Raw genomic sequence first — 22,747 nt, forward strand, 5'->3', positions numbered from 1 at the left:
TTTTAGAAAGTTTCTTCATAGTTTAGTCATTTCCATATATATGGAGTAATAATTAACTTACTTTTCCCAACTCCATTCTCTCTCTTAATTAATCTCTACTTTATTCACTTTTCTATTTTATTCTTTCTACTTTTTCCTATCTCCTACATTTAACACAATAAACATTTACCTGTTAAACTTCATGCCGAAAAGAAACGTCTCAACTATATAACATACTGATAGATCCACCTAATCTCTAAAGGGAAAAGAACGATAGCAGAGAACAACAAAATCCAGAAAATATGGTAATACTACGATTAACATAAAAGACGGATGAAAATAACAAAACAAAAAAAAATATTAATGATAGAAGCAAAAGTTGAAAATCTAGTCACCATCCATACTACTACTACATAAACAAAATTATGTGTCTCAGTCTTTAAAGGCTATGTTAAAGCAAATTTTTTCCAAGATTTGAAGACGGTGAATGAAAAGCAGCAACTTTGAATATGATGAAGGCACTTTTAAGAATCACACGACTCTTAAACAAAAAAAAAGGCCTAAAATGAACAAAATTCTGTATTTGGATTTTGATCATTTAATCCAAGAATTCAATTGCCTCCTGCGACAAGCATAATATCCGAAAAACCCTTGTGCCAATGCAACTGACAAAAAGTAAAGAATTGAGTTCCAAACAAAATTACTGTTGCAGTGAAACCAGAACAGATATAAATCAATTTCCTTCAACTATTCTACCAACTATCCCAGCTCAACGTCGGGCAACGATCAGCTCCATGAATAGAGACCTAATTACATACATTTTACAGCAACAATATGACAGGCCAACCATAATGGAACATCCTCAAGAACAGCATGTAACTCCACCAAATAATACGGCCGAGCCTTATATTGACAGAAAACTGCCACACATAAAAACATGAAGGAAAGAACGAACTTCAAACCTTGGAAAGCAGGTAGCTGTAGCTCCATCACCATTCACTTTTTGTCGGATCCTTTGAGATTAAGGTTGAACCATTTCTTTTTTGAAGATTTATCCTTTGAATCCGAACTGCCTTCTTCCGCAGGACTCTCGGAGTTATTATCCTCCCCTAGTTTGCTGCTACTTCCATTGCTAAAATGTGCATTCCCTGAGAGAGAAACAGTCCTTGATATGGTAAAAGAAGAGTGGATGCTATCTCTCTGTTTTAACAGCTCATCAACCTGTTGAAGCAAATACCATGAATGGTGAGAACAAAAAAGGTTGAGTTGATAAGTCACCAACTAAATTATAAGCCATGGTACCAATTAACTAATATGGATTGCTTAATTGAGAGAAAATATGAAAAGAAAGATGGACAGGTAAAGTAGAGCATGAATTTGGGGTAATGTACTGAACCAAGCATCAAAGGGCAGTGGTCCAATGCAAACACTGAGAATGGATCTCAGAGGTCCCTCTTCTATTTGTGAGCATCAAAGGGCAGTGATCCAATTCCAATTATGTTCAATTAAAAATAATAAGGCTTCAGAACATTGGCACTGAGTGTTCAAGAAACTGACAGAACACCCTTTATCCCAACCCCCACATATCAGCATCCACGCCATACAGCTCAAAGATCATAAGCAAAATCTCAAAGGCAGATTAACTACAAAAAGGCTCACTAATACTCTTCTCATTGCATAGCAATAAACTCATATAACCAAGAAATTAAACTGTAACTAAATGGAAAGGGAAATAAGCTTCAGAGTTTAGAACTTAGCCAGAAAAGAAATACTTATGAAGGAATTTCGAAATGCAAACTTACAGACTGCTTTTCCTGAGTATATCTATTAGTCACTTCTTGAAATTGTGCCAGTGCCTGAAAAACGAAGAGGGTGAGTGGTTGTGTGTTAAGAAATGCATCCACAACTCCTTACTACTCCGTACAAAATTATTATAAACAGGAACGTAGAATTACCTTCCTATATTCTGTCTCAAATTGCCTTAACTCGTTTCTCTTCCTCAAAATTTGTGCTTCAATATCCTGAAGCTTATGTGTTGTATCCTCGTATGTCTTCGCACAAAGGGCCTCAATAGTATATGTAGCAGGTTTGAAAAAGTTATCTCCTGCAGGAACCACACAAAACATAATCCCTAATGAGTTCATATTTTCTATATAAAGCAAACTTCAATGTTCAGATTCCTATGCCAAGAAAAACAAACAAGGATGCCATAAGAATTTCTGACCATATATAGCAAATATGTGAGTGCCAGCTTTGAGTTCTGAGACTTCACAAGGTTGAAGGCCTTCGAGTCTTTTAAAGAAAGCAGCTTCTGGGTCCTTAGCCATTGCCAACTACATGACCAAGAAGTATTCATCAAAGAAATTATAGAATATGAGCCCCAGGTTAACAGAACAGAGAGTGTACACACCGCATTTATAGTTGAATCCATCCTATACACTTGAAAATGCAAGAAGTACATTCCAGCCGATGTAGCCTTGCCTGCCTTTTCACTATCTTCCTGTATTAACAATGGTACAACCGTACAAGTCATCAAAAGGTGTTATGCTTCTCCATTAGGAAGTCATTATTGTCAAATTATCGTTTCAAAATAGAGCTCAAAAGACAATAATCATAGTTGGTTTATGAAATCTAAGACATAAGATTAAAGCTTCCCCATAGAAAACCTTAAGAAACTAATGAAAATCAACTTAGCAGCCTTGATTTTTTAAGTTTGATACAAGAGCATTAATCACCAAGATGGTAAATTTTGAAATCCATTAAAGGATAAAAATAAGGCTGAGATAAAATAAATAGCAACACAATCATAAATATGGAAATGGAAGTCAAAAATACCTGCAATGCCAAACCATATCCCCCATTTACATCTTGTTCAAAGTACAGGAGCTGAAAATTACGTAACGGAACAGTTAGAAAGGAACTATATGCATTAAATAAGAACGTCAAAGTAAAAAAGTGAAAAACCTTTTTTCATTTAAGGAGGGAGTATAACTTAATTATGCGGAACCGTATTACAGTACTTTGAGATATAATGAATGAGCCTCTGATTAGAGGGAAAGAAAAATGAACCATGAAGTGAAGTCCAGTTAATTAGAGTACAAGATAAGGGTTATCTAGAATAAAAGAAACAAGTGTTTCTTTCCATTGCAGATAGCACATAGTTATTCGAAGTAAGGCACCTTAAATTTGCTTTGGGCAGCAGATGTCACTCTAACCACTATTCCTGACTCTGCTTGTTCATCGCTGATAGTTACACCAAAGAAGTGAGCAGACTGTTTTTCAACCTGTTAATAAATCATTGGACAATAGAATTACAGTTAGATAAACATAAAGACGAAGAAAGAAGACAGTAGCATTATGACTAGGCCTTTTTCTGGTAAAGGGTTACACACTTTTCCGCTCACAGAAGTTCCAATAGGTAGAGGTCTAACTGTAACCGTTCCATTCAAAGCATCTTCAAGAACATTGGCAGAAATTGTAGTCTTGATCGGCACACCCAATTTGCTATACAAATGAGTAGCCAATAGTGAGTTTACAAGTTAATCATAGGAAAAGATCAGATTCTCAGAGAAGAATAGAACCTGAACAAAGCTGCAAACATTGTGTTGACAGTTCCAAGATTTGACAAATCAATCTCCATGTCCATTCCTTCAGCATCAAGGGCCTTATCATCACCAATATCAGATGCAACAGAAATTAAAAGACACCCTCACATAAATGGCCGTAAAAGAGAAAGATAAATTACATATGACACAAAATTAGTTATTAGGGTAAAAATATAAATTCTTAGATAACTTCTGTTCTAGATGGGTTATGTAAAAACATGATACTCTTATCACCGAATGCATTTGATAGTATGGATGCATCCGTACCACATGCATGATAAACAAAGTAGCAAGAAGTGATTGCTGGAGATAATTGTGTATGAAAACAACAAACATAACAAACCGGAAAAGATAAAAAGAAAGGACCAACCCTAAGTCCCTAACAACCAAGAAAAGAATAAAATTCAAAATCAAGAAACTAACAAGAAGACAGGAGAGTACCTCAAATCCCGAATTATCATATTGCCTTTTTTTCTCCGGATCAGCCAGAATACTATAGGAATACGCGACCTCCTTGAAAAGCTCTGAAGCTTCAGGGTTGTTAGCATTCTTATCCGGATGATACCTGACAACACAAAAAAACTTCTCCGTAACAAGTCTAAGGAAACTTCAAAACATATAGTGTTGACGCATGCAGCGTGGTAGTTTCTCAAAACAGGCCCAGATGCCTCATTGTAGTTACAAGAATAAAAGATAATCATAGACTTGTTCGACTCATCTTGCAATACTAGCCAATTTGATTATCAGAAAATAGCAATTATCAAGGAAAATCAAATAGCATGATCAAAAGACCCACTAAAATAGACAGCTTAATCCATTTTATTTTGATCAAAACAAATTTATCTCATGACAGTCATTAAATGAGAACATAACCAAACATCTCCTTAAATACCAGTAGATTCCTTCAACCTTTGAATCCACATTCAACTTAATCCCGAACCAAAGCCAATATTCATTAAGTACCACAGTCCACACGTATCAAAAGAACACAATTATCCCCCTAAAATAAGAACTGAAATGTTATCAAATTTGAAGAAAAATAATGCTGAAATTCTACAGAGACACAAAATGCGCAACTGACTTATCTAAATTCGTAAATGCTTCAGCGAAAACAATAGGAGGATGGAATCAGGTAAAAAGGTTTAGCAAAACACATACTTTAGTGCAAGCTTTCTGTAAGCAGTCTTAATTTCCTGATCAGAAGAATCCCTGGTAACAGAAAGCACCTCATAAGGATCTCGCCGCAACGCAGCTGCAGATGGTCCCTCCATTTTTGTCCCCGACATACTCTCCTCTTATCTCTAATCTTTTCCCAATTACTGATATTTCAGCATCCACAAAACATCCTCAAGTGCATCAGGACTCGCGTTTCACGTACAAGCAGTCACCTTGTCTGCAAATCTGCAAGCAAATGCAATCAAAATTCACAAATTTCAAAATATATCGGAGACCGAGCTGGAATAGCTGCTAAATTTAATGCCTCGGATCGCTGAAAACTTTCTCAGAATAAAATGCATAAATCAACAAAAAATAAGGGCTTGTCAATGACAAATAGCAGTACGAAATTCTAGCTGTCTGTAAGATAAGATCTATTCCACGCAGATTTTCAATTGCAGAAAAAAGCAAATCGAAACGCTAACAGCTCCAGCTCAAAGATCATTCACAGATATAATCAAGGGTTTTTAAGAATTACCTCGGATTTTCGAATTTGGGCGGAGAAGATGAATCGATTTTAAAGCATTTTTTGTATTTTATTTTTTTGTCACTGGTTTGATGGCGTCAAGTGGTCATGGAATAAGAAATTACAATTCCTGCCTCCATTTCTGATTTTCCGACATTATTATTTTCGTATCTATAATAAAATAATGATTTAGTACTATATAGCAAAACAGGTCAATTGACTGCTTTTTCTGTAGAAAGGAAATAATTGGTCAATAATAACTGGTATCTAAATTATTTTTCCGATTGCTTTCTTCGTTTCTTCTTTTAACATAAAGATACTTTAAATTCCGATTGGTCATGTGGGGAATGGGGATGGACAACTGCCTTGTTCATTACTAGGCAGTAGGCATACATACAACATTAATTACACCATACGTATCCTACAATGTGTATTTTTCTGGGATACATTGATCAAATTCTCATATCGGATTTCTACATCTGTACACTACGGCTAAAAATCATTGCCAGTTATCAGATTAAATCTTAAGCTAATTGTATGGTTCCATATAAGTTTTCAACTTTCTGAACTAAAGCAGCTAAGTTGTGCATCTTAAAGAAATTAGAAAGGGATACAAGTAAAATGACCAAATGTCATCACTATAGTATAGTCTGTAAGTCGACCTTCGATCACCAAAAATGTGTGTCAATAAATTTTTTGGTGTAATGTTAATTGCTCATGTTAAGGGGAATATGGGATGCTATATTTTAGACAAGCAAATAACTTCGGATTTAATCAAATAAATGCCCAAAAATCTTCAAAAAAAAATCAAGAGAAATATGACAAGCTACGTTATACACAACTAGATAAACAAGCCAATAACCAAAACACACCAACCACAATAAAAATTGAAGTGGAACTTTATCCATTTTATTCTGATCATGTTGACATATACCGAAGCAAAGTGCTATTGACAATCAGGCGTAAAATACTAGCTATTTCACGTATATATAGTATAAATAAATTCGAAAGAAAAGGGGAAAAACATAAACAAAACAAAACTTTGTTCAAAAACATTGGAGACCATTTACATGAAGGTATAGCCCACGGGGTACCACCAACCATCAATATACAGAAATGAATTCTGGGAAGAATATAAATTCAATCTCTAGTTAAGTAGAGCAATTATCTCGATCAACCTTGATTACTCTTGTATTATACGAACCACAGACGCCACATTTGTGATACAGCCAGTGAAATGGTGCAGTTCCTTTCCTGTCGCAATCATTGCACAAGATGTCCTGCAGATGAAACACTTGACAGTCTCAATTGGTCGTGCAAAAGATGATGGCCGATAGAGAGAAGGAGGGAGAGAGGCTCACCTGACACCGATCTCTATATTCTTCGGGGAGCACCTCCGACGCCATTAAAGCATCGAGCATTCCAAAGTAGACCTGGTAGGAAAGGTTTCTTAGTAAATAGCAAACTAAGTATGTACCACACACAGATTGTTCTACTTCAGTGTCATGTGAGTGGTCTAACATAACTTGAAACATTGACCCAAAGCTAACAAATGGTGGTGTGATTTGGACTGTTTACAGCACAAGGATGCAACTTTCTCAATAAGAACCGACTATTGGAACTAAGGGGATATACTGATATAGATACAGTATTAACACCGGATATTATATAGACGATGGCCATCAACCTCTTAGTCTCGTGACATAAATGAACACATATATGTTATATGTGCCTAGATATGTTTGGTGCATTTTGTGGGTGATTGGTCATTGGTCATTACTTACAGTCTGTACTCTGTCTCAACTCAATTTCACAAATAGCATAAACAAAAAATTGCTTTAAATTTGAAGAGTTTGTCCTCACCGACATGTCTCCCATTGACTTGCTGCAAATAGGACAGCTGTAGTGTGTACATGCATATGCCTGGGTGTGAATGAGAGATAATGAGATGAGTAGATGCGCTAATGTCAATTGTTTGTCAGAAATGGAAAACGAAACCAGAAAAAATTATCAAGAACAGACCTGGAAACAAGCAGAATGCATGTAATGACCACATGGAAGAGCCCTGACGGCCGTACTTGATGTGAACAAAAAGTCACAGCATATTGGGCAGTTAGTTTCAAGACCCTTCTCCCTGCATTTGTGGTCCACTAGTTTCATCCCAAGGCAACAATTGCATGTCATGCAATGGAAGAAATCTATACCAAGACCTTTTCCAACACGGCACAGATTGCAGGATGGACAATGATAAACATCCCTGAATAGCAAAAACAGATATATGGTGTCAAATAAGGATGAAAGATAGACCAAACTCATTACGTCGCCGAAGGCGAAGCAAGTAGTCACTCCTTTTATATCACTTACAAGCCGATTTTTTCATGTACCATCCAACTGGAGAAGTTAAGACAACTCTAAACAAACCCTATCCACATATATTCTATAACCGGATGCAAGAAGGAAACTAAAACTAATCAAAGCTCACCGTTCATCATCGAAGAATTTGCAGCTGCTGCAGTAGTACTTCGCCATTGAAAGCCCATTACAAGAAGGAGTATTGCAAACAGGTCCAACTGGCTGAATTTGTAGGCAACTCATGCACAACATCTCAGATGTTGCCTTCCTGCAGATATAATGAAATACTGAGAATTCCATTATGGTAGAGATGCAATGTATAAATGATCTAATTTTTTTTGAGGAGGTACCTTTCCATTGAATGGTCGCTGACTTCATCATGGCAGAACCTGCATGCAAACAGCTTGCCACAACAAGCAGCTCGCAGCTTACAGTTTCTTTTATAATGCTCACATCCAAAGATTTTTTTCACAGGATCACGATATGAAGGGGTTCGTCCAAGTAAATCTTTATCATCATCAGCTTTACCAGTTCTTGACTGTGAGAACTTCTGCTGAGAAGCTATCCACCGACTAAACAATAGTTACAGTGACCTAAGTTAATGTCCTGAGATAGCTAACCAAAATGACAACTATTCCAACAGACCAACACAAAACCAAACATTCAGATACTAGTAAGATGGTGGTACCTGGTCATCAGGTTTTGAATAAGATACGCTTTTCTTCTTGGATCAAGGGTTGGATCACGAGAGACTTTCCGTATCTCTGATTCAAGCTCATTTTGGTTCATCCGAAATATATCTTTCCACCCAGGCTTAAATGTATGATCACTTTGGTCCAAAGATTCATGGGCATCAATTTCTGGAAAAAAAAAGTACACACACAATGCTTTATGAACATCAGCCTAGAAATTTGGTGACATATCCTACTAGTAACAAACACAATCTTTAACCACAAGCACTGTATCTTAGTTGTATCCTTTTGTAAGGGTGAATGAGAAGGGTAAAGATCCCAAACCTCCCACCCTAACCCATAAAGGGAAAAAAAAAAAAACAAAGCAGCAGCAAACGATCAAATCATTAACTTACTACATAGAGAATAAGTGACTGAATTTAAAAAAAATACCTTGTGAGATGCTATTTTCTGACGTGGATGCCTCTGATGATGCTGCAGGGGTCCCTCCCCACCATTCATCAAGCCATTCACTGAACATAGTGTTCTTAGTTGCATGCTTCCATGTGTTCATCATTTTGTTTTGCTCTTCCTGGGTAAGAGCAGATGTTACCCAAGGCAGCATTGACTGAAGCACCTCAGCTCCTGTTGTTCCAATAATACGGCCAACAAGCTTGTCTTGTTCCTCAACAGAAAAATGATGGTCAAACAATGGCCAAAGTTCAACCTCTTCACGCAGAACATGATGATCCAGTGTTACTTTAATGGATTTGCACATGCCCTGAATCTTTGTTGCCAGCTCATTGTACTTTTTTACACGATCAATACAACTTAAAGAACCCAATAATAAACCTCCACCCAAATTGCACGAGGTAGTTTTTCCACTCAAATTCTCATGAAGTTGGGAGAGCTCTGCTAGTGCAGATGAGATATCCTCAAAGAGTTCTTCTTCCTGCTTGTGGTCCAACGTGTAAGAATGACTAACATTGTGAAGAGTTTCCTTTGATTCTAAGGCAGGAAAAACAATATCATCCTCTGCGTTACTATGTGCTCTGTATAAACCCCATAAAAGACGAAACCTACCAGTAAACTGTCTAAGGAAAGTTTCATTACAATCACCTAGTTTTCCAGACTCAATATCTAGAAATTCCAAATCTTTTCGGATTGCTTTGTGAAATTTAAAAATATTATCAATTGGCCTTGATGTATGTCCTCTAATAGTGGAGCTATTATCTGTTTCCCAGTTAAAAAGACTAGAGTTGAGAGAAGGAGCACTCGGACCGAAAGATAACGAACGTAGGGATTTTGCAGCAGCTAGAGAACTCATTCCTAGAGTATTGCTGTTCACTCCTAGGCCAGGAACACAACAAGACTGGTTAGAAGCTTTTGGAGATTCTGTCTTCGAAAAATTGCAAGTACTATTTTCAACTGAACAAACTAAATTTCCCTGATCAATTGTCTTTACACATGTTTGTCCACAAGTTGCCCTCGAAGAATTTGCACAGGCGCAGTTCCTGCAAGATCTGGCAGAATGCTCTTGTGTTTCTTCAATCTCCTTGACAGGACAACAACCAATTGCACTAGAAGACAAACAGATTTCCCTAGGATAACCCTTGCATGCCCAGCCCGAAAACAATGTAACCAAAGCAGTGTCGGATGCTGGAGCTGCACAATAACATCATTTGCTTAGAAAAAATAAAAAGCAACAAGTGTTGGATGCTGAATCCCAAAGATTAAGAAGAGAGGATTACAAGGTATACCTGCCATGTGCATGTTAGAAAGAAAGCACCGAGCTTCCTCTTCACTCAGTGAACCAACCAACCATGGTAAGACGCACTCAATCAATCTGAGTGGCATTACACACAAGCTCTGGTAAAGAAGTTCACGCTGGCGTTCAGGGCTGAAATGTTTCCTTGCAAGTGGAAGTACCTGCAATATAATTCATTGAGACATCTCGAGGCACTTAAATGAAGTACTGTTAACATTTAAATGTATGAAACCAGTCTTTTATGATTGATAGTAAACCTCATCATTAGTGCATCTTACACATACTCTAGAGAATTCAAGATTAGCACTCTGTCTCTTTCCTAATAAGAGAAATGGCTTTCTGCCAATGATACACAAGTGCATAAAGAAATGTAGAACAGAAACAACCAAGAACTAATCACATACCAGTTTTTCCTCATTGAGAAAATGCTTCTTTACTGTCTCCATTATGTGATCAGCCTGTGAGCATAATTCAGAATAAAATTCAACACATGAATTAGCTCCAGCACTTTCAATACTTTCTATTAAGCATCGGAACTTGTCAAATTCACTTTCTTCTTCTGCATGCTCCTCGACAAATGACATTTCTACAGCAGGGAATATAACTTTGTCCTCAGCAATGCTGCAGAAAATGCAAGCAATTAAATTTTAAGTAGACGTTGCATATAGGGACTATGTACAAAGAAGTACCAAGAGAAAACCATTTGGAACGCATAAATCTGATTTAAAATATAGGAAAAGTAATACCTGTGGAAAATACAGACTTCAGCTATGAATTGAAGCCTTCTGTTGAAGGCAGATAGATCAGAAAAATCTCCAGTGAACTTTATACTTCGAGCTGCATCAGCAATATCAATCAATTCCTTCTGGATAGCTTTATGCCAATGCAGTATATCATCCACTGGATGGTACTGCAAAGACCTGGTAGCAGTACAATCAGATGGAAGAAGATCTCTTTCGTTAGTCGAGGGAGATGCATGAGAGCTACTGGAGAGTCTGGGATCATCCTCAGAACGTTTACGCTTGTTGCAAATCTTTACCCCATCCATCCAATTAAAAATAACCTTCAATGACACAAAGGCAAGTTAGGAAAACAAGACCAGAAAGTCATTTCTGTTAGTGTTTCTAATCAAATTATCTAACCTGTTGAAGCAGCCTTTCATCTGGAATTATTCTGTGCAAGCATTTACGCATATCCTGCCTTTCATCTGGTGAAATTGATGACGAAAGCCATGGCAAGAATTCTGCCATCATATTTACAGGAATGCTACACAAGAACTGCCAAACTAATGACGCTTGCTCCTCAAATGAGAACTTCTCACTAAGTAAGGGGAATACCTGTCCATTAGAAAACAACATTGTAATGCATCAGGTTAAGATGATTAAAGCAGTACAAAGGCATATTTTTCTACTCTTGAGTAGTATCATATGTAGTCTAGGATAATATGGTTCAAGCCAGGGAATAAATCTCTTGATTTGGACTGATGTTGCATGAACCAACAGAAAAATTAAGCTTGGGATAGGCAACTTCTGTGAAGAAGCCTAGCCTATCTTGAGTTTAATGCAACAACTGGAGATCTAGCTCCCACTTAACGAAAAATAGGAAGGACATTTTCCACCTAAGATGCAGTGGTAATGCAAATGAGTTATTGCTGATCCATTAATGGACCAAAGGCAACAATATGCCTTTGAGGATATATTTTTCACTAACTGAAATTATTAGTATATGTTTTGTGGTAACTGGTAAGCATGATTTTATGTAGTCGTCAGACAAGGAAAGGGGGGATAGGGGAGAAACAAAAGGAGGGATGACCAAAACTAAACCTGTTCCTCTTCCTTAGACATGTGCTGACAAATTGATGTTTGAAGTGCTCCTGTACAAGAGGCCAACTCTCTTTTGTAGCTTTCTTCATTTTCCATATCATTCCCTAACAACGTAAACAACTGATCAAAAAGCACACTTTCACCCTCATGCTCGAGGGAATAAGTCCGTGCCACATTCTTCACACGGATGTCAAGGGCAGGAAATATAACCTGTCATTAATATATGGAAGACTTTTTAGTTGTTAGGTTGCAAACTACAAACAGTTGTATAAATAATCAAGGAGAGTATATATAACTAGTTTTTGATCCTTGCAACTGCTGTTGAAAAAGCTATAGATAGTAAACTAAGCATTGATTTAAGACAGATAACACTGTTTCCTGAAGAAACATCTATAATCAACCTATTTCCCTTTGGTATGAGTACTCACACCTAGAAACATCGTTAACAACCTATTTCCCTTAGATATGAGTACTCAGTGCTGTGGCACATAAAAAAATGAAAGCATGTGAAACTTCAACAAGCATATTTCCCTACTCTAAAGCGGCATGTCACATATTCATTGTTCAACAGATATAGTTTGGCGATAGCAAATACTTTTCCAACTTGCTTTTAAGCAACAAAATTTCATAAAATAGAAATCAGCAACCACAGTTTAAAGCGTGATGAAGTCATGAAGAAGAGCATATACGTGTTTGGTTGCCTCCTTAGGTGATTCAAAATTCCAGCGACTGTGTTAATTTTGTTTCTAATTTAACAACACATGACGTATTACGAACTACAAATCATGCCGTAAGTTCTTAACTACGCAGAGACCTAAATTTGAGATATTTTCATCCGAAATGTTTATACAGACCAGTTATCCCAACCAAATACTACATAATACGGCAAATTTTTAGTCCACAAAAATTCAGCCAACTAAAAACAAGCAGCATCCAATTAGAACACGCAGCAAAAAAAACAAAAGGGAAATAAAAATTCAGCACATACCTCATCCTCGGCATTGCAATGGTGCTTGTAAATTGACCTTAAGAAATGACACTTCTCCGTCAATTGCTTGATGTCTCCACCGCTTCCATTAGTCGCCAAAGCCAAGGCAGTCCTGTGGAGCCCGTCCAGCTCTGCTCGAATCGCCTTGTGGAAGAACAGAAAGATCCTAATCGGAGACGAAAGCCTCAGCGTCGCCGCCGAGCGGCCGTTCGGATCTACCGGCGCTACCGTCGGCGCGGAAGCTATCACCGAAACGCCTCCGTTCTGTATCCCCGGCGTCGCCATCTACTCATACAAACCGCTCCGTAAAAGGAAAACGAAAGAAGGTCCCTTTTGTTTTAGGAATTTTCTCCCAAGTTTCTCTCTCTGGAAAATAGAATTTCTCTTTATTTTTTCTTCTTTTACCTGGGGATAAAATGAAGCGAGGAATCAATTTTAATGGATAAAGGGAGAGGCAATTAGTAGTTGGACACGTGGCGATGGAGATTCAAGGGATGGTGACATGGCGATGTGGGACACGTCAGCAGAAGTGATTGAGTCGAGTCGATGCCCGGCACGTGAGAGGAAAGGCGGAGTACGTGGAATGAGTGAGTTTTGCAGATTAGTCGCATAATTTCCATTTCGAAATAAATCAACCCATAAAGCCAAACTTTTATATTTTTTCGAATTTGATACTTTGAATATTGTTGCCAAATAAGTCGAAAATTTTAAAGTGTAATAAACAATTCAAAAGTATCATTAAAAGCTAAATTCACCATTATGAATTTTATTCACGATTTACTCCGTTCAAGTAATTGAACGAACAATTACATAAAAAAATTTATGATGATTAACTAAGAAAGACGAAAAATGAGCAAAAACTGGAAAGCGGAAGCGTAGCTTGATCCATCTAGAATTGAACAACGGAATTGTTTTGCAGCGACTATAGATCTTCCAAATGATCAGAGACGTTCTTCATAATGGTCTGGAGAGAAAGTACAGAGATATTGAATCGTTATTCTGACGTTGGGGACCATAACCCTAACTTACTCAATAAATAGAAAATCTTATATGGTATCTAAACTTATTTATATGACTACAATTAAATAAACTTTAGCTCAAATTTTAATTTTTAATGGATCACTTTAATTGAGCAGCCGAAAAATAGTCATACATATTAAATTAGTCACGTGGAAGTCCAATTTCTAACATACCCCATGATAGAATTTTTCAACTATAGTTTTGGAATACCTATCGAACATCAAATATATGAATTGCTGATCAATGAAATTTGAACTCCTACCAAATTCTAAAATTTTGAATTTTAATGTATTATCTTTTTACTAATACTGAGTAAATAGAAATCTGATTATTATTCGTGAATTTATAGTCATTGTGATTTAACCATGAACGTGACATCATAAGTGTAGTGAGTACAATATATTATTACGTCTACGAGTATTGCATAAATAGAAATCTGATTATTATTCGTGAATTTATAGTCATTGTGATTTAACCATGAACGTGACATCATAAGTGTAGTGAGTACAATATATTATTACGTCTACGAGTATTGCATAAATCGAGAGTTTAAAATAATCAGTAGTCATATACTACTAAATTAATGAGGTCATGCAATATGCCGTATGCAGCGTCAGTTTTAGAATCTTCCTATTTCAATATTGTTATTTGCAAATTGCATTTTTAATGATTCAAATCAGTGGCGGATTTCAGAAAATGTAATTTGCTAAGCAAGACAAATGCACACATCTGCAAGTAGTGACGAGGCAAATGGGTGACGGTGAAAGGTAACGGCGTTATGGGCATCTGGCCAATACAAGTTTGCCATGTGAGACGGTCGTGTCGTCACACGTCAAACCCCCGCCTCTTCCGCTAGCTGTGGTGGGTTGTACCTCGACGTACTACACAGAATCTCGAGCCATCCGTAAGGCAGTTAATTTGGTGAGATTTTTAAGTACTATACTCCATTAAATTATTCCAGCTCCTAATTGAGTCGAATAATAAACTATTTTTGACACATATGTCATGCAATTGGACTTGTACTCTGACGTGTTATAAAATTAAATGTATTGAAAATCACCATAATCTAGTAAAAAAGCGAAAAGGAGGAAACAAAACAGAACTTGAATGTTTTGTAGTATGAAAACTATGGTCTTACATGATGCCATTTCTTTGAATAATAAAAAAAACTTCCGCATGTCCCATTAGACGTGGTACAACGTTTGACTTAATAATCTAAATAATACTAGTACCAAAAAGTGACCTAATTAACGAAGCCTAAGATGCTTAAAGTTTGGTAGCATATAGTATATGATATCCTCATCTTGTAGTATAATTTTGATATTTACTGGTCCTTTTTAAGTTACTTACAATTTACTATACTGAGTGATTTTGATCACTAATCTATTAATTTTAGGAGAAATATTTTATCTTTGGATTGTGGAATTATATTTGGAAAGGCTTGTTTCTGCTTAGTCTATCATCTGCTGCACAAATGATTTTATTAAAAAACTATTGGTAATTTAAATAGTTAGCAATATAACACACCCCTAGTTCCATATACATATATAATCATAATATAACATAGAAGGTTTGAAAAAAAATTCTTTTTGTTATGAAATCGTAAAACAATCCATTCTATAGCATCGGAGTGGTACTTGACTACTTATAATTGAATGTACAAATAAATTTATTCTGAATCAAATAATTTTATAGCTCTAGAAAGGTCACAAAAAAAACATGCGACGTGGAAATTTTATTTCCAGCTTTGATTTTTCTTATATTTGGCTACAAGACAATAAAAGGGTCCAAACTCCAAATTAATGTAATGGCACCATTGTCCTGACTCCTAGCTGTAATGATATGTATCAGTTTTATGACAAGTGTTTTGAGGACTTTTCAATTGAATCCAGCCCACAAACTTATTAAGTGGGAGTGATCCACAATCCTCTTTTTTTCAGCTTGAATTAGGCCGTGGACTACATATTAATCTACATTATTTAATTGAAGTACCTAGTAACTTCAGTTGCTATCAAACTAAGAAGCACTTAAATTTGGATAAGTTCTGCCCCACCAAAAAATCCTGAATTTTGTAAAATGAGTAGTTTGAAATAGTAGTAATACCGAAAATGAATCTAACAAATTTATTAATTAATATAATCGAGATAATAATTATGCATAACTTCATTGGTTCATCATGCATAAACCTTTATTTCACATTATTTTAATTAATTTATTATGCCCAAGTAAAAAAAAAGTAAAAGGGGGTCGGTCAATCCAAGTGGTTATTGCATTGCTTGTTTAATTAAAATAAATAGAAACTATGAAGAAATTAGGGACAATTTTGTGAAGAGGGTTAAACATTTGAGTTCAAACTCCTCTTATGAATTTGGACGCATTAGACTGCCTCGTACAAAACTTCATTTTAAAATTTTTTTTACTATGCTAGTCATATTGAATGACAGTAGACAAAAACAATATTGAATATACTAGTGATTTTTGTGGGTGGCCCAAGTCCGAATTCCACTATCCAATATTATAACAAGTGAGCGTGTGTTATGCTTATGGTTAACCCACATTCTTCAATTTAAAATGCAATCTCCCACCATTTTACTTGGCACTTTTCATGCCATCTTATCCTTTACTAGTACTTTTTTGGGTGGTCAAAATTACCACTCATTTTCAATATAAAACACAAAGCATTGATAAAATTTAATTGGTTCGTATCGAATGATGAGTTAGGTTATTTTAATAGAGAACTTGAGCCATAGTGCCTAGAAATTTTCTCCACCAACTACAGCAGCTATATAAGATGGTTGTGCTGATTGTGTTTTGAACATTGTTTTTACTTTTTGTGACATTTTTGGCAGCCCACGGCCGTTGAATAGGGTGAAAGGCCAAATTCTGTTGATATGTATGTATACAATATATGATCTTTTTGTTATAAGATTAGGATGAACATTTAGTAACTGGCTCATGTTATGCAATTACATGGTACTGTGAATTAGAGACTAAGATAACTCCGTAACTGTTCTGATCGGATCAGTCTTAAATGACCTATGTTGATGAACTATATAGTCTCGCACTCGTTCAAGTAAAGTAAGATACAAAGATACACCCATACATCAAATGCAACACAAAATATTCACAAAATGACAATATATTTGGAGTTCATAGTGCAAATATGAGTCATGATATCATGCTGATTGTGAGGCTAGACTTCACAACTAAGGATGATTATTGTGTAAGATATGGTGGACAGAAATGCATCACCCTTAACATCATTTCATGTTCTCAGACACACAAAATGATAATTTGTAAATGTATGCCACACCAAAATTATGTCAACTTTTATCAAAGATGAGATGAAAAGATATATGGAAATCCACTAGGAAATCATATATGTCGTCATATGGCTTCATGCACTTTCAAATCAAATAATTCGGCCAAAATATCATGTGATGTTCTAATATTCAAATTTTATTTTTGTCGCTTTTTCCTACTCGAACTTAGGTCTGGTGTAGCAAAATTGGAAGAGGCATCATCTATTATTGGACACAAACGTAATAATTTTAATTTTTTAGGTATATGATAGCTCTGCGCCCGCGTTGCTTCTCTGGTTCTAAAAATTAATACAACAATTAATAAATAAAGTAAATAAAGCCATATTCGAGTGATTATCCAAACATCGGACATGATTAAAATGGAATATGATAATGGACTTAGGATATGGCCCAAACCAGCCGGCGGAAAATCTTGGCCCAATTAAATTAATTTAAATGTTTTTCCCGACTAAGATAGCCCAATATAAATACACAATAATCATATACCAACTCTATTGAAAAAATTGGCAAGAAAAAATTTCATTAAAATTTTGGTCACCTTTGTTTGTGGGTAGGAAGAACATTACCCATTGATATGTTGACTGTTGTTCAATTAAATCACATAAAATAACGCCACATCTAACACGGAAAATGAAAATTTATTTTTAATCGACCTCCACAGCAATTATTAAGATTTTAAAACTAGAATAATCGTAATCAATCGAAATATAGATTTATTGGCCCTTTCCATCGGCATTTCCGCCGGATTTAGCCTTAAAGTAGGTTTAACCATCGAATTATTTTTAACAATTATTACACACCCGTTTGATGAGCTTAAAAAAATTGGTGATCTAACGGTCGTCCACATTAAATGTCCACCCAAATAACCACACACTCCACACTAAACATTTATTTATATTTAATGATTAATTCCAATAATACATTATTTCTGCCAACCATAGCTAGAATAATTTAATAAATCTATTTTCATGTTCTTCACAACCTTTTCCCTCAAATGGGGATATCTTCATTTCTACAAATAATCAATTTCTAGTAATATAAAGAGTTCTTAATTTCCCAAATTAAAAAAAAATTATACTCCTATAAAATTTGTTGTAGTGTCATTTTTAAGTACTAACAAACCACCCTGAATTGAGATCCTCGAGAAAACAGACATGGGCACTCAGAGATTGACTTTGGCAGTGATCATCAAAAATCCATTAAACGACGCCGAATTCATACTCACGAAGCAAACCCTACCTCCCAAATTCCATGACTCCGAGTATGATTCATATCAAGATTCCGATCTTTGGGACTTGCCCTCTGCACAATTATCACTTGTTGATCGCTCCTTGACTGCTAGTCAACCTCAATTTGAAGTTGAGGATGATTCTTCCGCGGAATTTTTGAACCAGTTTGATGTTGCTTCCGCTGTTGATCAGGTTCCCATTGCATCACAATGCAGTTTCTTCCTTTTATTTATTAGGAATTTGTTTAGCTACCTCAATGAGGGGATTGTCTGCTATAATGAATTTGAGCTGGAACTAGTAGGTTGTACTTATATTATAATTAAGGTTATTCTAGTGTTAATTGAGAAATGGATTTTGGGGCATATGATGTTTTACAGTCAGAATTTAGCATAAAGTTGTTATGTTATCCCTAAGCTCAGCTTTCCCTGGAAATGGATGAATCATCAACATCCTGTAACCACAGGTCTGCCGAAAATTCTGCTTTTCCTTTTATATTGCATTGTTACATATGATCATTATGGATGTTTTGGTTGTAATTTAGGTATGAAAAGTATTTAACTTGCGATATACGTTCTGAGAAAGTGGAGGTCATGGCTAATTTCACAGTCAGGCATTTAAGTTTAGATCTAAATGGCTTTTTTTGTAGGCGCTCAAACAAGTGGGATATGATAAGACCACAAACGTAAAGTGGAACCTCTTCAAGGTTATAGAGGAGCCTGAATTTGGACCGGGGCCTCCAGTCAAGACTCTGTATATTGTCGGAGGATCAGAAATTAATGATTGGAAGTTAGGAGGTTTGTTAGTCTTATTTTTGCACGCAGTGTCCGCATCTTTGTTGGCTGATGTGTGAGGGGAATTAAGAGAAATTGAGTTACCCTATAGTATACTAGTATTGCTTAGGAGAAGAATGTAACTCTTTATATAATGAAGCTCCTGAATAATCCTTTTTTTTTGGACCTGAGTCAAAAAATATGCTTCTGAATATTTTTACCACCGATATTTTTACTTTCTTCTCTAGAAGGACATGCTAGTTTCTCCAACAGAAAGTTAATGTGTAATCTATAAGCAATGCTATAGTGTTTTGTTTGAATTGTATTTACACCAGTGGCTTGCTTATTCACAAGAAGGCTTAGATAGTAATTACACCATACAGATTGCTCAAAGTGGATGAGCACCCAAAGTTGTGCAGATCTGCTTCTGAAAGTGAAACCTCATAACGATCGTATAGGGCCATTAGTTGTTGTTGGTCTTCTGAATGATTCACTTCAAACTAGGAACTTGCATACTCCTTCCACCTTGAGATGTCAGGTAGAGTTACCTCTATTTTCTCTGATCGGTATATTACTACATCAACACAGCTCTATATTCTCCAAGTTAGTTTATATTACCAAAACATGAAAGAAAATACTGCGGTTGCAGAATTTCAGTTCCTTTCTCGTTTGGCAGGAATATCCTCCTGGCGTTAATATTGTTCCCATGAAAAGCAGAACAGCAAAGCCTTACCACACTACAAACTTGATTGTCTTTGCACCTGGTACAAGTGATGATGACTTTGGTGGAGGTGATGTTCTTGCACGAGGAGATGCTCTCATTGTAGATCCTGGATGCAGCTCCGTTATGCACAAAGAGGTATCAAGTCTTTTACATGATATTTAAACAAAATTAATGTCTTCTTTTGCGTTATAATGTGCTTTGCACTGTCAGCTGGAGCAAATTGTTACTGCACTCCCACGAAAATTGTTTGTGTTTGTCACCCACCACCATCACGATCATGTGGATGGTAAGCGTTTTATACAGCATTGTTTGTGCCTTATGTTTTTTGTTCTTTGTTAATATTTTGGGGTCAGTCAACTAACAGAAATCTTTCCACTCAAAAAAACTAAACTAGTAACAGTAGCATCATAGTCAGAAACTTGAAGACTAAATCTAAGCTTTCACTTCTCACCATGGCCTGTTTTTTTTTTTTTATAAATTATTTTACAGGTCTCTCGGTTGTCCAGAAGTCCAATCCCGAAGCTACTCTTTTGGCCCATGAGAACACAGCTAGACGAATTGGGAAAGGTACGGTTCTTTCTACTTGGTCTATATTCCACGTTGGTGAAAACTTGACACACATGTGGTTATTAGACACATGAAATCAAATAAAATTTGTTGCTGACTTATCAGCAATGCTTCCGATGTAGGTGATTGGTCTCTGGGACATATTCCAGTAGTGGGATCTGAAGAAATCTGTATTGGTGGTCAACGCTTGAGATTCATATCTGCTCCGGTGAATTTTGTGCCTAATGCCTTCTGTGTTTCTTTCGTGTTTACAGTTCCTAATTTCTGTGCCATGTACTGTGTGATTTTAACCGAAGCTTCTCTCCTTCGAACTAACTGTGGTTCATCTTATCATGGTGACCTCTAGGGTCATACGGACGGCCATGTTGCATTACTTCATGTTGCAACTAACTCGTTGATAGTCGGGGATCATTGTGTAGGGTAAGCTTTGTCAGATAAGAATTTGGATGCAGTTATTACGGATTGTTTATTGTAAATAGATACATATACAGAGAGAGATGCATGCACTTGAAAATACAATATTGGAAAATTTGAATCTCGACATCCATATATAAGATTGAATAATACAGTGAAAGATGAACTGTAGACTAGCTAAGGAAATTCTGTTTCTGCATATTTCAAGTTGACATATACTGATGAAACCTGTGTTATTTCAGCCAAGGAAGTGCACTCTTGGATATTACGGCTGGTGGGAATATGAGTGTAAGTTTTGTAGGAATATCATCTCTACAGTTTATTTCCATTAAAATCGAGATCTTATTGAGTTGCAAGTTGTTTCTTTATCAGGATTACTTTGACACGACATACAAGTTTATGGAGTTGTCTCCGCACGTTTTAATACCAATGCATGGTAGAGTTAACATGTGGCCGAAGCATATGCTCTGTGGGTATCTCAAGTAAGAACCCTTTGACAGTACATAGCCCCATAGATTGTTGAGCCATCGACTATTTACCAATTCTTTCGTGTCATGTTATGGATTTCCAGAAACCGCAGAAAGAGAGAATCTAGCATCTTAAAGGCTATAGAAGAAGGAGCGAAAACATTGTTTGACATTGTAAAACATACATATGCTGAAGTTGACCGCAGTCTATGGATCCATGCTGCATCAAACGTGAGACTCCATGTTGATCATCTAGCCCTGCATAATAAATTGCCACAGGTAACATGAGCTTATCCGAAAGTTACTTCCTCTATGTTCCACTTTTCAAGTACTACTTTTTAAAATATTGCGTTGAACATTAGTCTACTTAGTACTATCAGCAGTAGCCATGCCTTTGTAGATCTCATGTCATGCATTATGTGGTTCGTGTCATAAACTACCTCTTCAAGACCTGCACAAGAACATAAAGATTCTACTAATCTTACTGGTTATATCTTGCTCACTAAATTGGAATAAAAACTTTTCTCTCAAATATGCAGGACTTCTCCCTAGAATATTACAGAGGCAGTGTAGCTGAATTTGCAGCAAATATGGATAAAATATGAGCACGGCAAAAGCTACTTGTTTAAGACCTTGCCGACTTTATATAATCTTAGGTCGGTCTACTTATTACAAATAATCAGGATGAATATTGCTAGTTGATTTTGAGTCCCCAATCCCCCCACGCTCTAAAACAACCTGTATGTGTGTTGTTTGTCTGTATGTGTGCAATTGACACGATCTCTTCTGCGTTGCCATGTCCAGGAATTCTCAATGCAAAGATTTCAATCGTCTTGCAAGCTGAACTTCTTTTCGCGTTGGATGTGGGACTATCTATGCAGCACTCTTTCCATTAAGCACCACCATCTACAGATAGTTAAAGTTGTGGGAGCAGGCGCAGCAGCTTCCGTTGCTGTTCTTTACCTCCGTTCAAGAGATCCTTAGTTCCAACAAAAACGTGTTGCTTAATCCCCAGTGAGAATGTTAGAACAAAATGTAACTACTATTATCTATTGCATCATGACAATGCTTAGTAAAGATTCAGTTCACAATAATGCTTATTAATATTGAATGATCTTGATTTATTTGTTTCTACATAGCTGAACTCTGTTCCTTCTTTTTCCTCACATCCTTTACTAAAATTTTCTTTTCCTATTCTATTCATACCAAAAACATATTTTGCGATGGGACATATTTTTTTTTTAATTTAAATTTCTACAATATATTCTTTCTGAAATTAAGCTAATCCATGCTTTTTCCACAGCAACACACATGAGAAAGCTAATCCTCCCCTCAATTCTCTCTTTATAATGGCTTTAACACACTA

General features: G+C 36.2%; 3 protein-coding genes across 4 annotated transcripts; 1 reads left to right on the forward strand and 2 right to left on the reverse strand.

Moving 5' to 3' along the window:
• Positions 1–616: 616 nt before the first annotated feature.
• On the reverse strand, positions 617–5,434 carry LOC125191164 (chaperone protein dnaJ 15-like). The gene is made up of 12 exons (XM_048088655.1): positions 5,278–5,434; positions 4,743–4,985; positions 4,026–4,149; positions 3,561–3,643; positions 3,372–3,483; positions 3,159–3,263; positions 2,815–2,865; positions 2,390–2,479; positions 2,204–2,312; positions 1,935–2,083; positions 1,782–1,835; positions 617–1,200 (listed from the first exon to the last, which is right to left on the reverse strand). Exons 2-12 carry the CDS (start codon positions 4,868–4,870, stop codon positions 976–978), a joined length of 1,230 nt encoding a protein of 409 aa, XP_047944612.1. The 5' UTR covers positions 4,871–4,985; positions 5,278–5,434; the 3' UTR covers positions 617–975.
• Positions 5,435–6,146: 712 nt separating this feature from the next.
• On the reverse strand, positions 6,147–13,256 carry LOC125187980 (zinc finger protein BRUTUS-like). The gene is made up of 14 exons (XM_048084685.1): positions 12,868–13,256; positions 11,880–12,089; positions 11,199–11,393; positions 10,803–11,119; positions 10,461–10,677; positions 10,049–10,217; positions 8,742–9,953; positions 8,306–8,477; positions 7,968–8,189; positions 7,748–7,885; positions 7,288–7,522; positions 7,129–7,188; positions 6,627–6,698; positions 6,147–6,545 (listed from the first exon to the last, which is right to left on the reverse strand). Exons 1-14 carry the CDS (start codon positions 13,150–13,152, stop codon positions 6,417–6,419), a joined length of 3,633 nt encoding a protein of 1,210 aa, XP_047940642.1. The 5' UTR covers positions 13,153–13,256; the 3' UTR covers positions 6,147–6,416.
• A 5,062-nt stretch (positions 13,257–18,318) lies between these two features.
• LOC125185999 lies at positions 18,319–22,515 on the forward strand. Of its 2 annotated transcripts, none has more exons than XM_048082297.1 (12): positions 18,319–18,631; positions 19,086–19,233; positions 19,593–19,747; positions 19,886–20,068; positions 20,144–20,219; positions 20,423–20,500; positions 20,623–20,708; positions 20,847–20,920; positions 21,157–21,202; positions 21,287–21,396; positions 21,486–21,660; positions 22,186–22,515. In XM_048082297.1, exons 1-12 carry the CDS (start codon positions 18,365–18,367, stop codon positions 22,363–22,365), a joined length of 1,578 nt encoding a protein of 525 aa, XP_047938254.1. In that variant the 5' UTR covers positions 18,319–18,364; the 3' UTR covers positions 22,366–22,515. The 2 variants fall into 2 exon arrangements, with proteins under 2 accessions (XP_047938254.1, XP_047938255.1); XM_048082298.1 differs by lacking the exon at positions 22,186–22,515 and adding an exon at positions 21,921–22,006.
• The last annotated feature ends 232 nt before the right edge of the window (positions 22,516–22,747 follow it).

Source organism: Salvia hispanica, chromosome 5 (assembly GCF_023119035.1).
Source record: "Salvia hispanica cultivar TCC Black 2014 chromosome 5, UniMelb_Shisp_WGS_1.0, whole genome shotgun sequence".
Classification (NCBI taxonomy): domain Eukaryota; kingdom Viridiplantae; phylum Streptophyta; class Magnoliopsida; order Lamiales; family Lamiaceae; genus Salvia; species Salvia hispanica.